The 16,427-nt window shown below is 42.5% G+C and overlaps 1 protein-coding gene across 3 annotated transcripts; it reads right to left on the bottom strand.

Annotated features, from left to right (window-relative positions):
- Positions 1 to 781: 781 nt before the first annotated feature.
- Positions 782 to 16,404, bottom strand: cfap44 (cilia and flagella associated protein 44). 3 transcript variants are annotated; one of them, XM_079364035.1, is made up of 35 exons: positions 16,154 to 16,404; positions 15,876 to 15,955; positions 15,579 to 15,729; positions 14,895 to 15,057; positions 14,573 to 14,675; positions 14,265 to 14,481; positions 13,946 to 14,060; positions 13,477 to 13,641; positions 12,707 to 12,862; positions 12,564 to 12,611; positions 12,280 to 12,379; positions 12,069 to 12,163; positions 11,774 to 11,983; positions 10,908 to 11,018; positions 10,662 to 10,814; positions 10,226 to 10,435; positions 9,315 to 9,457; positions 8,849 to 9,128; positions 8,610 to 8,665; positions 8,355 to 8,517; positions 8,126 to 8,256; positions 7,381 to 7,589; positions 7,160 to 7,304; positions 6,803 to 6,980; positions 6,464 to 6,705; positions 5,190 to 5,424; positions 4,873 to 5,076; positions 4,401 to 4,593; positions 4,199 to 4,306; positions 3,384 to 3,514; positions 3,151 to 3,267; positions 2,494 to 2,695; positions 2,155 to 2,315; positions 1,855 to 1,989; positions 782 to 1,187 (listed from the first exon to the last, which is right to left on the bottom strand). In XM_079364035.1, the coding sequence occupies exons 2-35, from the start codon at positions 15,916 to 15,918 to the stop codon at positions 1,017 to 1,019; spliced, it is 5,244 nt and encodes a 1,747-aa protein (XP_079220161.1). In that variant the 5' UTR covers positions 15,919 to 15,955; positions 16,154 to 16,404; the 3' UTR covers positions 782 to 1,016. The 3 variants fall into 3 exon arrangements, with proteins under 3 accessions (XP_079220161.1, XP_079220162.1, XP_079220163.1); XM_079364036.1 differs by having other exon boundaries at positions 16,128 to 16,299; XM_079364037.1 differs by having other exon boundaries at positions 15,876 to 15,951; positions 16,128 to 16,299.
- Positions 16,405 to 16,427: the final 23 nt, after the last annotated feature.

Genomic DNA, 16,427 nt, shown 5'->3' with positions numbered 1-16,427 from the left:
CCACTTAATGCATCTGTTTATTAATCTGCTGATCATGTCAGTGTGGTTCCCTAAACTAAGCTAAACCAAAAACAATCCTGGTCAACTGAGTAGTTACATTTCTCTTCTCTTCTCTGACAGTTTCAGCTTTAGATACTGACACATCAATTCTAAATAATTGTGTTTTTATCTCTTCTTATTTAAATCCTTAGAAAGCTCTTCTGAGACAAAGCCTTTTTAGTGGTTTGAGAATTGAGGTTCATTTTGTCAAATAGGAAAGCAAGAAAAACGACCTGAGACTCCTTTAAGGTAAGAATCAGTAACAATTCAGGGTTAAGTGTCTTGCCCAAGGACACATCAGACATGTAGCTGGGGATTGAACCTTCAACCTTGCTGTTAAGAGACTACCAACTACCACAAATACTGTTTAACTTCAAGGCCTTACTGTACTATAAAGTGACAAGTCATGCAGTTAACATGAGGGGGAAATAGCACCAGAGACCAAAGCCACATTGACACCTTGTTCATATTTCATTCAGCTGTAAAGCTCGTACATGGGGCTCTGTAGGGATTGACTGGTTTCTGGAGCTCCCCTTCAGTAGCTACTTGGGGAGCTTGAATTATTAGCACTTTGCTTGTTTTCAATATTCAACCAGGGATTGCAGATTGTTGAAGATATTTCATTTAAAAACAAGAGAAGATACAAATTCTGTTAACTGTTCTTAGATATCTTTTCAATCATCTGAGGATAATGTGAGAGGAAACATCATCAGGGAGGGTTAACAAATCTCTATCAAAAGGATTAATAATCCCAAAGCACAGCAGATGAATTTTGTTACTGACAGAATCAAAGCCTTTGACTGAATGTTGGATTATATTTTAAATAATCACAATATTCAAATAAATGAATCACATTTTTAATCTTGAGATTAACCGTAGCAGCATGCTGTCACGTGATCTCAGTGTCTGTTTCTTCTGACCTCTGACCTCAGTTAAACAGCCCTGTGGGGGTGCGCTCTGAGGGGATGGGGAAGGGGTCATGAGAGTTGGTCTTGTCCGGGGGGCAGGACTTGGCCTCCTTGCCGGGACAGGAGGAAAATCTCCCTTCTTAAGGCCTCAGTGTGCTGGGATTGTGTTTTCACCAGGTCCCAGAGCCGCTGCATGTCCTCCTGGACCGCACGCCTCTGCTCGTCCTCGAACTGACCGCCCTGTATGCAAAACAAACATCTCTGTGAAGGCCTGCAGTGTACGTATAAACTGTATTATTAGTCAAAGCTTGTGTTGGCCTCCTTCTGAGGGAGAGACCAGCGTGTGCTCAGTGAACTCATTTTTACAAGGTTTAAGAATTAACTAAACTCCAGACTACATAATAAAATCATTTTTAAACAAACATTTTTTTCCAATACACAATTACAATTTCCAATTACAATTTTCCTTAGCAGTATTGTATACATTGATTTATTAAGAAAGCCAAGGTGTAATAAACAGGATCATTTATATTGAGCTGGTTGAATTTTGTGTTTTTTTCCCTCCTTTTTTTTGGGCCATTACTGTAAATGTCTCATTTTACTGTTTCAGGTTGATGCTCTCATGCTCACAGGCCTCTATGGAAATCAAACCTACAGTAGCAGTCAATGGGACAAAGCTGATAAAATAAAAGTTAGATATAACATTTTTTTTCCCTCTTGTTGACACTTTATCTTTGGTTAACTTTTAGTATAGCTGCACTGTCGCATATTTTCGAATTGTTGCCCGGGGACAAATAAAGTTTTTTGAATGGAATTGAATTGAACACAGTCAAATATTTCTCTCTTTTATGATTGAGACGCACATTTAAGTCACATTTTAAAATAAACTGACCGTGAAACAACTCACCATTTTCTTCTGCCTTTGGTTGAGTTTGTGCTCCAGTTCGTTCTTCTGGTTAATGAGGCTCGTCATGGTGCGGACACGCTCTGTGTTACACCTGGTCACCTCCATGAGAGCATCACGTGCCTCCTCCACCTTCATCTGAAAGACACAAATCCAGAGAATGATCCAGAACTTTTATTTACCCTGATTTTAAAAGGGAGTAGCTTAAAAAAGCTCATACTAGAAAAAGACAGATATATATCATATACTTGTTTCAGTTCACTCAGACACACACACACACACACACACACACACTGAGCTTACGTCCCACTCCTTGATTTCCTTGTCAAATGCAGCTTCCTTGAGGAGTTTCTCCTGCTTTAGCTCCTCCAGGATTCTGCTCCCTGACAACGTCTGCAGGATCTCCAGATCCACCAGCTTCCCGTACTTCATCATCATCATCTGCTTGCAAGAATCCTCTAGCACTGTAACACAACATACACACGCACACACATCACTATTTTCACATCACAGAATTTTCCTTCTTTGTCATACTTCAGACACTTTGTTTTTATGTTCATATCTTTGTTCTGATTTATTTCAGTTCAAGCTGTGTCGTGCACATCATCAGAGTTTCACGTCGAGCTCGAGAGGAAGCCTCACTCTGAGTCTGGGTGTTCATGTCCTTGCGGTCATGGAGGAGTCTGCTTTGCTGCAGGCGGGCTTCACAGGTCAGATTTGTCTGGTAGCTTTTCTCATCCTGCAGCTGCGTTATTCGCTCCTGCAGCCTGTTCAGCTCCGTCCTGTCCAGAACCAGCGCCGGGCTCAAGTCAGACGGCACCGAGCCGTTCGTGAAAAACTCAATCTGGTGGAGGAATGTTGAGGATGGAGAGAGGAAGTGCATAGGGTGATAAAATGAGTGACTCTTAGCATGACGATACTTTAAAAAAAAAAAGTAAATTTGAATGAAACTATTGGATCCCATCAGCTGATGATTGGAATTAAGACTTTGGTGTCAGTGGCCAATGTAGTTATGTAGCCAGCAGATGATGGTGGACATTCAGGCAAGGATTTACATTTCTGCTCATTCTTTGCAGTCCAATTAGCACACTTTGGAGATGTAAATGAGAGGCAACATTACATTTAAAAATCCTTATATGAATATGCAGATTACAGTCTATACAAAAATGATAATAGGAAATGCTTTATGGCCATTATGGCTTTTGAATATCCAAAGCTGTTAACGTCTCTGGCTCTTTGTCGTCCATTTAACCTCAGTTTGTCAGTCCTTCTGTCACTGTGTGTCCCTTGAGGTTTTACCTGGTTCAGTCTGAGAGGAACCACCACCTGAAGTTCATTCATTTTCTTCTGTTTTTCCCTGTGGACTAACTCCAAGTCTTCCTCTGCTGCCTTCGTACTATTCTTCATAGATTTCTCCTGCAAGGCCACGCACACAAAGACGCACACAACAGGATGTGAGTGATCGAAGAACGCATACTGACAGAAACACGGCAGAAGAGACGAGGAGATAGAAAGATGAAGATCAGTAGGACCTTCTTGACGAGCGTGTCACATTCCCGCCTCAGAGCTTCCGCAATCTTCTTCTCCTCCACCTCGAGTTCTTCGAGGTCCAGCCGGCGCTCCCGCAGCTGCAGCGTGTTCTCAAACAACTCTGGATCACAGCCTGAGAGACACACGCAGCGTCACACAACTTCAAGTCAAAGCTAAAGTTAACCATTATTGAAGTTGCAGCATTGTGAGTGTCACTAAATGTTTTGTTTCCAGAACACTAGAGCCTTCAGTTTTGAGTCTTGACAGCATGGCGAGCTCTCAAGTTTTTGAATCACATTTGTTCATCTTAGCATCGTAGAACAGCAGACTGAATCACTGTGCTGGACTTAAATCACATGAAGGACATTCCTTCTGAAATGTTCATTCTGTTTGACTGTCGGTTTAAACCGTAGTCTATATAAAATCTTTTCTTGGAGGTTCAAACCTGCTGTCTTTCTATTGGCCAGCTGACTTCACTGGTGGCACAAAGAAGTCGAGTTATTGAAAAGTCTTTGAGAAAACAAACCCACTTCACTGGATTTATCAGCTCAGGAACATTTCCAGAGATGTTTGTGGTCTACAGAACAGAAGTTCATAGTCTTCTTCATACTGCACAGAGTTCATTAAGCAGTCATCTCCAAATCTTTGAATATGGTCAGACATACAGTATGGACACAACAAGAAGCCAAATTTCCAAAGATTGAGGCTTCATGACTGATAAACGACCTTATAGACTTCTTTACCTGGACCTGAATAAGAAGTTCAGATTTCACTGTGAACGAGAGAAAGACGTCATATGTTTCACTGTAAAACGTACCTGGAGGACAGACGCTGCTGTCCAGAGCCCCTTCCTCCTCTGAGCTGCTGTCATCATCTTCATCATCACAATCTTCATCTGAGTCGTCATCACTTTCCTCCTCTCCTCCTGCAAACGATTGGATCATAATTGAAAATGGACACACACATGCACAGCGTAGGATGGTGGATCCTTTTAGCACAGGCGTGCTGCGTCCTCTCACCCTCTTCCGTTTGCTCGTTCTTCTTCACACGTTTGATCTTCTTCTTAAAGACTTTAGTGAGAGACTCTTCAAACTTGTTCTCCTGGCCCAGCAAGGCCTGAAAGGCGGCGAACAGAGCCTTCCCTCGCTCCTGCAGCCGGGCGACGTCTGCCCGCTTCAGTGCAAGCTTCTCGTTAAACTCTTCCAGCAAAGACTGAAGGGAAAGAGAAGGAAAGATTCTTTTGTACAAACAGCCTGACAAAGATGTAAATCAAAACTTGCTCCAGGCATCGCTGAGATTTACAGACGTGTGGACGTAAGAAGGATCCCTCAGAATACTTAATCCTTGATTAAATTGTGACAAATGATGAGCAGTTAGTAATTGTGTAAATGAAGCCAGGTGAGGTGATTGAAAAGGTTACATCTTCAGAGGCTGAACGTCACTATAACACTGTTACAGTTATGACTGGATGGACATGAAACTCTGTCCCACCGTGACGTTTTCCTCCTCCCTGACGCGAGCGTTGACTTTCTCCTGCAGGCTGTCCTCCCTCTTCTCAAAATCATGGACCAGCAGCAGCTCCTGGTACACTATCAGCTGTTGGATGTCAGCCATCTTCAGGTGCCAGTCCAGACGGAGCTTCTGGTGATGCAGCAGCCGGAGCTCAGCATCAAACTGACACACTGAACTCTCCATCTGCTTGTAAAAAAAAGGAAAAAAAAGTTAAGATGTTTGGAAGATTCAAGAAGGTATTTGCTTCTGATAAAACATTGAATAACTAGAACACAGAGTCAAAATGAACAATTGACCTCCTCCAGTAGAGAGTCCTGTTCGTACAAGAGTTGGGGCTCCTCCTCCCTCTGGAGCTCGTCCTCCAGCTCAGTCCGCTCTGCTCCCTCGTCCCCTGCTGTCTCGTCTTCTCCTCCGGTTACTGAATAAGCTGACAGGCTGGGTGTCCTTTCCTCGCCATTCTTTTCATTTTCTTCCACTTCCTCCAGCTGATCCAGTAAACTCGTGTCATCGTCCTGCTCCACCGTCTGCAGCCTGTCACGATATTAATATCAACTCTGAGACCGGCGCCCGCTTGGAGGTTAAATGGCAGATAAAAAGTCATGGATTTGAATTCTTGTGTAAGCAATCTATGTCTGAAATGTAGCTAAAGTGAAGCGAAGAGCACAGAGAACATGGGCTTTTCAACCACTTTAAGTATCAAGAAGAAAAGAACATGTTGCATCCCTCTCCAGTCTTGGTGCTTCTGTTCAAACAGCTGCATTTAACCAGCACACCTCATGAAGACTTGAACGTTTTCTGTTAAACGCTGTCGTTTAGTAAATCAGACGCATTGTCATTTTCCTCCACAGATAGACGTCTTCTACCAAATATAATATATATGTGAAAATGAGTTGGATTTGTAGGATGATCAACGTTTTATGTTGCAAAACTTCTTATATTACTCCTCCTTATTTAGTATTTCTTTATTCATCTAAAATGATGTTTTCTCCAAAGGTGGGATGAAAGAAAAGTTCAGAATCTAATGTTTTTATCTGCTGTAGTGAAGATGTTCACAGTATTTATGGACCATGGATGTATACACTTTGTAAGTGATGAAATATGACACAGTGTTATAGAAGAAGCTCTCTCTCTACATCTGAGACTCGAGATCAGGGGTCTCCAGACTTTCTGTATCTGAGAGCTACTTTGAATAAACGAAAGTGGCCTGCAGCACATCGCTTGCATTATTGACATAGCACACCTCAGCTGAACTGAGATACTGTTTGTACACGTGTTAAATTACAATAAGCCAATCCTTATCAATAATTGTAAATTCACATCAAGGTCAAAGAAAATATATCATTTTACACTTCTTATTGTGCCACATAGTCAGCTATGTTATTGAGAATTTACATCAAGGCCCAAGAAAAAACATTTCTACTTTACACTTGTTTTTATGGGCCAAATATATGAATGGTGGGAAGAAGTGCATTTAAAGTCCTCCAATTTATTTATATATATTTTTTAACAGTCAGTCAACCTGCAGGCGAGCTACCAGTTGGAGAGCCCTGCTCAAACATGGCCGCCTTACCTCTGATCCCTCAGAACACGGTATCGCTCCAGTGTGGCCTGGCTGTACTGCTGCCTCTTCTCTGGGGTCTCCTCTGGGTGGATGGTGGGGACAGTGGGAACAGGGCGGCGGAGATGGGCTGGCAGACGCTGCTGGATGTTGTTTAACTGTTCAGTCTGAGCACGCAGCTGAGACAGCAGGCCAACCTTCGAGTCCCTCAGAGCCACGATCTGTCTGTTCATCTCAGCCTGCTTCTGACGGATCTGTAGGACGGACACAGACGTTTAACTCATCTGTTCGCTCCACTGTTGATTATATCTTGATTTTTTGTTGTGTGTGTGTGTGTGTGGGTGTGTGTACATTGTCTTCCAGGCCCATCAGTTCAGCTCTCTTCCTCTGAGCGTTCATCATCAGGTGTTTGGGCACCATGAAGTCTTTATCTGACTTCAGCTTTAAGTCTCCGATGGTCTCTTTGGCTTTCTCGATGGCCTGCACGTCAAGCGGGTCCTCACAGTTCTCGTCTGGTTTCTCTGCATACCTGAAACACCAATAAAATATCACAGCTTAGCAGGAACGGCTGTTTTTATTTTTAGAAGTATCTAAATCTGGTCCTGGACTTTTAACTTAAAGAAACACTAGGACAGTGGCATATTTTTTAATAACTGTAATTTTAGCCCAGATGCCCTGGATTCTGTTTTTTTTGGATCTGACACTCACAGTTTCTCCCATTCCTGCCTCCTCTTCTCTATCTTGGCCCGAGCCTGTTCCGCTTTCTCTGAAGCCTTACGGAGCCTCTCCACCTGTCGATCTGCCAGCTTTATCCCAGCTGGACGAGACACCGGAGGGTGCAGCATCTCCTCCTCTGGAGAAGAGAAAACATTTAGGTCCCTGGCAGCATGTCTTGGACAAAAGAAACAGACACACTAACACTTCACTACCTTCTAATATGCTGCTGTTCTTTACAGGCTCCACTTTGGATTTTCTGCGTCCTCGTACAGCGTTTTGTTCTCCCTCGAGCGGGCTGGTCCTGCTCTGCACAAGTTGGGCTGATGTCTTGGTGAGCGCTGGAAGACAGTAGGAGGAGACTCTGTGCTCGCTGCGGATGGCGACCACAGTGACCATGTTGGAATCCTGAGAGTTCCTGAACCTGAAAACAAAATGGACTTGAGCTTGTGTAGCACTTTCCTCGTCAGCTGACGACTCAAAGCACTTTCACACTGCTGGTCACGCCTACCGTACACATTCACACACTGATGGAAGAGGCTGCTGTGTAAAGCGACCATCAGTTTTAACCAATCAAACATTTTCAACATTTGCAACAGGGACACATCGGACATGTGGCTGCAGGAGCACGGGATCGAACACATTGAACATTGTGTTGGTCGAAACAGATTAAAGGTTGTTGTTACCGTTATATTATATATATAATTATCTTCTTTTTGCTTAATGATGTTTCGATGCTCTCTTTGAGTAGCTCTATATTTTGTATTTTATACCTCAGACAAGCTTCAGAACGGTAAGAATACATCCAAACATGTAAATAAAATGATGAAGAAACATTATCCTTTATGTTTCGGAGATGATGAAGCGAGAGAACGGTGTGGGCCTGCTCTTTCTGTGAAATGTCTTGAAATGAAAGGAGCAAGATAAAAATGTGTGTGTGTGTGTTCATGTAGTTATTACCAGTCCTGTAGTTTGCTGAGTGCTATGCTACACCGCTTCTGCTCCCAGCTCATCTGCTTTCTGACCTCCAACACCCGCTGAGCCATCAACCTCTCTGCATGCTCAGTGAACCGCCGGTCCAGCTGCCGCTCCTACACACACACACACACACACACACACACACACACACACATTTCAGTGAGGAGAGTGCATGAATGTGTGTGTGGTTGTCTCTGTTTTCGGGCTGTACCTCAGGTTTCAGGCGAACACGCTGTGGCAGACTGTTGTGGTTGTTCAGCAGCTGTTCAAGTTTCTTCCGGAGCTCAGCCAGCTTTTTCCGCTTGGCTGCGATCTTCAGCTCGGCCTCCCGATGCAGACGGTCCTTCTCCAGCTTCTGCTTAGCTGTCTCTATGCTGAACGAGAGAGAGTCAGGATTTACAAGAATTGATTCTCTCAAATAGAGAAACTGGTAGAAAGAGAAAGGACAGATGCACAAAAGGCTCACCTGTAGGCTGCTGGGTCCTCGATGTCCTGAGCTAACGACTCATTTTCAAGACCCCTCTGTTCAAAGAAAGAGTATTACATTTTAATATGTGCTCACCAAACATTCTGCATTTTTTTCCCTTCATCCTTCCTTTACATACTTAATAACGGACTTATTTCATTACACATCTACTCACTTACTTACATACTCTGTAAGAGAAAAGAAAGCAGTACATTTACATTAAACACATTTCCACTGACCCTGGGAGAAGGAACCTTGGCCCTCTTCCTCTGCAGCTCTTTCTGAAGCTCCTCTGGAGGAAGCAGACTGAAGGAGAAGATGTTTCCATCATCTCCTGCTGTCAGCACAAAGTGGTCGTCATGGCTACAGCAGATGTGCCGAAGATGTCCGTACTGGTTGTCGTGGCAGCTGAGGGTCCAGTAGGCCTGCATGGAGGCGAGGCTGTGGTCGCCGGGCTGCAGAAGGTAGATCCTGATGAAGCCTGAGTGCATGCCGCAGAGCAGCAGCCCCCTGTCGGAGCTACCGCAACAAAACACAAACAAGAGAAGCACATGTGATGAGTGTTTATCTCGTTAAGAAGTGTCCTGTTCCTCGCTCTTACTGCTTAAGGGTAGAGAAATCTTCTCTTGACCGTGTGTTGTTAAAACCTTTCCAGCCATGTTTGAATATCACAGCACAAAGCGCTGGTGAAAAAACCCTCCTTACCTGAACGTGATGGAACAAACGGGGTCTTCATCTGCATTTTGAACTGGCTGAAAGTCAAAGGGCTCATCTTGACGCTGGTCTGGCTCCTGGTCCTGGTTCTCCGAGAACTTACAGTGATACAGGAAACCTGCGTCAAAGCCTCCCTGAAGAGACAAAAAGAGAAAAAAAAACAACAGATTCAAACTTTGAGAACAACACGTGTCTCTTTCGGTAACTTCTGCAATAGTCTTATCATTGTTTTACTTCTTTTATTTTGGCTTTAACATCTCATGCTCAACGACTTCAATCACGACATCTCTCACAATCAATTCCTCATACACAGGCAGCGGTTCCCAAATGCTGCTTCTTTTACAGCACCTTTTTTTTTTTTTACCCCTCCCGTAAATGTTTTTCTTATTGGTGCCTTCATCGTCGAGATAGGACAGAGGATAGAGCAGGAAATCAGGGACGGAGAGTGTGGACTGACAAGCAGGAAATGATCCGAAGGTCGGATTTGAACCCGGGCCGTCCACTTGGAGAACAATGTCCTCTGTACATGGAGCGTGCACACTAACTACTAGGCTACCAGCCTCTGTAGGTAGCTGTTTTTATGTACAAAATCTCATAAACTGTGAGCATAAAGTCTTTTGGTGTGAGAGATTTTTAGGCATAAACTTATTCTCAAAGTAGTTCCAGTAGTCTCTAGTGCACTGAAGGCATCAAGACAAAAAAGATTGGGATGATTTAAGGTCTCGTCTATTAGGTATAAAATCGAGTAGCTGACCAGAAATGTAAGCAGTAAATGTCATAAGAAGGTTTGGATATTCACTTTGGATATAAGAGGAGTAATTAAATAAACTCCTAATAAAATAAACTTTTATGATACAACATGAGTGACATGAGATGTAAACTCTGTGACAGCGTGAGTGCACCATGGAGATCCAGAACTGTCCCGGCAGAGAGTAGAAACCACAGCAGAGAGGACTTGGAGGATCGGGGATGTATATAGCGGGTAACTCTTCCTCTTTTTCCTCCTCCTCCTCCAGCTGTAATTCTGGATGCTTGGATTCCTTCAGCCTCTTTTCCCTCTCTTTCCTCTTCTTCTCTTTTACTTCTTCACGTCTTGCAATTTCCTCCTCTCTCTGGGACCAAAGATCAAAAATAAAATACAACAAAACCCAAATCAGTTAGTCAGTTACTTTAATTAAAATCTTATACATAAATAACCTTAAATTTGATTTAAATTCGTTTTCTAAAAAACAAAACAAAACAGTTTAAAGTGTCAGGAAATGAGAGAAATAATCATTGTGAAGAGGGTTGTGACTATGAAACTGCTCTGACTTCACATAAAGGAGATCTTGTTCAGACCTTGATTCGGGACTTGATGCTCCTGAACCTGAAGACTTTGCTGGGCAGTTCAGGCAGCTGGAAGGTTTTGCTGGGCTTCTGTGCTTCTGGATCGGGACTCTGCAGCTCGACAACATGACCGCTCTGACACAGGACGAGCAGCCTGTTTTCACTCTGTGCATGACATCGTCAGAGAAAGAGATGGATCACTAATGTCCTGTCACATGATCATGACGAGTTCATGTGAATTGGAGAAACCATACTGACGTGGGAATGAGGCGACCACTCCAGCGTTTGGACCGGCCCGGGAACATGGACGAAGCCGATGGGTTTGTATTTCTCGCCGACAGTGAAGAAGAACACGGTGCTGTCTGAGCTCTGAGAGGGAAGGTGGTGGTGAGAGGTCAGGAGTGTAGCAACAGTATTAATCAGGATACAAGTTCACAGGATAGGCTGCGGGGGAAGCTGGCCCATGCAATAAACTAAGAAAAAAAAAAAGCTGTGCCGGAGGAAGATCTTATAGATCCAAACATTGACCTGTTGAAATACAATTGTCCAGTGGGAGCTGAACAAGGTGCAGACCTTTCTCCTCTTTTAGGGGCCAGAAAATAAAACATAAAGGGTGAAGTCACAGAAATGTATTCACACATTCTCTGCTTTTGGTACGAACTTTAATAATAATAATAATAATAATAATAATAATGATAGTACATTTTATTTATGGGCGCCTTTCAAAAAACCCAAAGACATCAAACAAGCAGGTTTAAAAAAAGAAGAAGAAAACAGAGTCCTAAAAAGACTTTTTCTAATCCCAGCTCATCACATGCCGACCCTTGAGAGACTGGTCCCTTAAGCGAGCATTTTAAGGTTGGTCTTTTCTTGGTTATTGAAGACAGAGGATGATGTGAAATCCGATCCTCTGGAGCATCAAATCAATGAGTGATGTCCGATAAGACGGCACCTCTCTCATCGAACTTTTCTCTTTGTTTCACTAAGTAGAGCTTTGAATAAAATGCTATGACTTTAAGCTCTTTCCAGTTTTTTTGAAAGCAGTTGTTTCCATGGACACAATAAGATGAAAACTGAAAGTGTATTCATGAAAGTAAACTGCAGCTTCATGGTGAAATTCTTACCCCGGTGGCTAAGATCTCTCCATCTCGCTCATATGCAATAGCAGTCACAGGTGCATTATGGGGTTTGAAGGCCTGTTTGAGGCGGAGCTTGGCATCTCCTTTGACACTGCGCCCGCTGGCCAGGTGTAGCCTCTGAGGGTTGAACAGCTCCAGCAAGCGGACAACCCCGTCCTCAAAGCCTGTCACCAGTAAACCTCCACTCTGGTTCACCTGTCAACAAACACCACATGCTCACTTTTCCTCACAAATCCACCTCCAGTGGTAGATGAACACATTTTGCTGGCAGCACACTTACCAAAGTTGGAGCCCAGCTAATAGCAGTACCGCCCTGATTGAAGCGACTGGTGGTCAGCTCTTTCTTGGCCAGGAAGTCGAAAACCTTAATTGATCCTGAAGAGCAGGTGCAGATAAAGAGAGAGTCCTTTTTATAGTGTGTGTGTGTGTGTGTGTGTGTGTGTGTGTGTGTGTGTGTGTGTGTGTGTAGAGTGCAGGTGAGTGTGACTCACGGTCCAGAGAGGTCGTGGCCATCAGGTGGGACTTCCTCGACACGTCGAGGCCTTGGATCGGTCCGGCATGGAAGGAGAACAGGCACTCTGGATCTGGAGTCTGAACACACGCTGTTATTCAACTCATGTACGACAACATGACATGATACTTTCCAGAGTACGTTTTCCTTAAAGGAACAATGGAACAACTCTGACACCTAAAAAATGGCCACTGCAGTCCAAATTAAAAACGCTGAAGAGATGTCCACACTGAGTCGACGTCAAAAGGTGTGAAAGAAACTCACAGTGTACGTAAATGAAAGATCCAGTTTCCAGATGGCTCCGTTGGAATCCTGAAAAAATACATAATGAGGAGATTGATGGAACTGCATCATATATAAAGAAAGATTTTAAAATGGGTTTATGAAGTGACCTTTGACCTTCTTACCTGAGCAAACCAGATGAAGGAGTCGGGCGTTGAGCTCTTCACCACAGACGAGAGGCAGACGTTGTGTCCCACCACCATCTCATTCATGGGCTCCATCTCAAACTTGCTGCTGTGCTCACTGCTGTCGGCAGAGTCGATGCCCTCAAAGTCCCAGCCCTGCAGGAGACAGACAGCGGGGCCCGGGTGTGTGTGTGTGTGTGTGTGTGTGTGTGTGGGGGGACATAAATCAAACTTCAAAATTAGCCGTACGTTGAATGTGAGGAAGAAAATTCTGCAAAATACAAAAAAGTAAATAATTTATCAACAGAGCCTCTTCATAACTGAACCTGTTTCCACCTCACATCAGATAGATTACATATTGTAATGTTTTTGTTTTTGTTTTTCTTTCCAAAGACTTGCAAGTCAATAGATATACTGTATATAATTGTGTTTGTTTTTTATCAAACTCTTAAGTGATCTTTTGTTTTTACTTTGCTTGCATTATACTTCTTTTTATTTTTAATTTGTAGGTGTTAATTGTCACCTATGTGTTAATCTATCTGATTTGAATTCAACAGACAAACTTGAGCACTAGTAAGTTTATAGGTCAGCCAGCCACCTCATTTACAGTCAAGACTTCAGTTTTGGACTGATGTGAATTAACTCGTCTTCTTCTGTTTCTCAGTTAGGAAATACATTTATTGTCAGAATGTTTTCTCTGAGTATGCATTACTTATTTTGTCCTTATTAGAGAATACATTTTTGAATGATGGTGGATGCAGGTATCATACCCGGACCACTCCATCAGAGCCAATCGTCATGAGCAGTCCATCTTCCAGAGAAAAGGGCTGAACCTTCCCTGCGTGGCAGTTCCGTCCCTGCTTTCGGCAAATCTCCACCTTGATGGCATTCCCGTCCCACAGCAGCAAGTTTCCCCATTCTGAGCCAGACACAACCTGAGGGGAGCAGATTCATATTATATTTAATATTCTCTTTTGAGTCTGTCAGAGGATTCTTTGGAACGAATGGAAAATAAATAGTTTTGTCAAAATTTGCAGATTTAGATCATCCTTGACAGCAAATGATAATCATATCAATGTCTATAATGTGTATTAAATCTATTTAAATGGGTGAAAAAGGCACCATGCTGATTGTTTTGAAATGTTTCAGATTAGACAGACTTGTGTATTACTTGATGGATATTTGTTGTCTCATTGGTTGGTGTAAAAATCAAAACTATCAGAAAAGTAATGCACGCACCTTTCCATCAGGTAGTTCCATGTAGCCCTCAATATCAGTTGCTGCTGTTTTCCCAAAATGTCCCATCAGCCCTTGCAGTTTAAGACCTGTGAATGTGTTGGCCATTTTCCAGAACCTGGGAGGGAGAAAGGGTAAAGGTTTGTACATCATTTCAAAAGCATATTCTGGGTAATATTTCATCGAATGATGAGACCAGAATTCCGCGAACAAAGTTGTCCTGGCCAAGAAAAAAGTCTGGCACATAACCTCCAATCACTTCGATCACAACAGTGTCTTAACAGGGTCTTTGGGTTAATGGAAGATTTAGATTGTCTTTTACTTGATGTGATGTGATCCTGAAGAGGTGAGCAGTCCCGAGTTGTACGGAGAGAAGCTGACTCTGTAAACTTCCTGAGAAATGGCTTTACAGCTCAGCGTCACCTCCTCCTTCCTCCAATCCCACAGTGTCAGCATGTAGTCGGGATCACTACCCACACTGGCCAGCAGGTTCCCATCTCGGTTAAAATCCACAAAGCTGTAAGCACGCTCTGTCCCGCCTACAGGCATGATGGAAGAAAAGTGATTATCAAGAGAACAGAAACATAAAAACTAAAAAAATGGTTCCATTACTCGACCGGTCGTATTTACCTCTGAGGATACGGTATGGTTGCAAAGAGGGATATTCATAGATTATAATGTTGGGATGGTTTCCTTTCTCTGCTACGGCAAAGTAGTCCTTACTGGGATGTGCCTTAACATGCACACACACACAAACACACACACACACACACACACACACACACGTAGAAGGAAAACAAAGACTGTTTTGTTCAGAGATATCAGCTGTGTGTTTTTATTTCCCCACATCCTTTGAGCATCAGTTGTACAGTAATACTACCACAGATAGTTTTCACATCAGTCAAAGACAGACCAGTGCCTCTTAGTAGCATGCACTCATCAGTCATCTCACCGCGATGGAGCCGATTCCTCCTCCGCTGCAGGAGCGGAGGTATTTCTGCTCCTTGGTGGAAACGTCCAGCAGGACGAGCAGGTTTCCTGCTATGAACATCAGAGTTGTGTCATCCAGGAGCTGCAGGTTGCCCCTGCGTCTGCTGTCATAGCCAAAGGAGTGACTGAATGAGGTTAAAGATCAGACTCACTGATATTTCTTCAGATTATTGTATCATGTTGAGGAGTTTAATATAATTAATTTACATGAGTTTCAAATCAATCAAGTGCAAGTTTACATTACTTAAATCTGTTTCAATTCTATATTACTTTGGTTGTAAATATGCCGTTTCATATACACAATATAAACTGTATCACAGTTTTCAATTTCTACACCTTATAGTTAATAGAAATGTGTAATTACTGTTTAGTACATAGACTGCACATAGGTCATATAACATTCTTTACATTATTATTTTAATTATTTTCATGCTAATACAATAGCTGGCAAATAAAAATGCAACCCTCTCTTTCAAGGAAATTCTAAGATCGTTCTCTCTGTTGAAGAAGTTAAAAACTCAGGTAAACATAAACGTATATAGTATTGATTTACTCATTTATATTTGCTGTTTGCTAACTTTAGTATTGAGATAAATACAAGGTGTCTGATATGTTTCCATGAAACTATGTTTTCATAGAAGGATACGAGAGGTGCAGGAGGTTTTCTGGGATGTCAGAGTCCGGTGTGATGAACGGTCTCGAGTGAATCTCCTCGTATGTGTAGTTCATGTCTGCAGGGAGCTGCTTGTTAGATTCATCATCTGCTGGCTTCATTGCTGAGTTTACTGTATCACATTCTGTCAGAGGAGAGACATATTTAATAGCAGGTTTATGCCTAAAAATTTTAGACATTTTCTCTGAAAAAATGTAGAATTATCAATAATTTATAACTTTATGATAAAAGTGTAAAAGTCTGAGTCATGAAAGTGTAGTGAGAGTGTACCTTCCTCCTGTTCACCGACTGATGCTGTCTTCTCTTCAGACATGTCTGCTGTTAAATTATCTGCATCTCTGTCATTCTGTCTGAAAAAATGAAAAAAAACGTCACTTCATTATTCAAATGAACTTTGCCTAACACGAAATTGACCTGAAATTTAAACCGGATATTATAACAAAGCAAAAATAAAAAGGGTTCCAGTTACAAAACAAATTTTTCCTATCAAGCTAACATCTTTCTAAAACTTTTAAAACTCACGTTGACCCATAATTAATATTTCCAACCTTTTTTTTTTCAATGAGGCTCTCTGTTTCCCTTGGTCCGTTTTAGTTTGGGGGTGTTACCAGGCAACGAGGAAAGGAAAGTCACACCACTGCAAAGCGTGCTGGGTATTGTAGTTCTAGTTTCTTTGGAGTTTTCTTGACCCTTTCTTCTTCTTTTCCGAAAAGGGGGGATGTGACAAAAGAATATTAGTGATTTTTATTTCAAAATTCTTTGGAAGGCTCACAAAAGTAAATCATGCCAAACTATAATATCTGCAACACCAATGTTACCATG

The sequence above is a fragment of the Symphodus melops genome (assembly GCF_947650265.1).
Source record: "Symphodus melops genome assembly, chromosome: 16".
In the NCBI taxonomy this organism is placed as follows: Eukaryota; Metazoa; Chordata; class Actinopteri; order Labriformes; family Labridae; genus Symphodus; species Symphodus melops.
The sequence above is the reverse complement of the archived record's forward strand: the minus strand, read 5'-3'. Positions and strand labels throughout refer to the sequence as shown.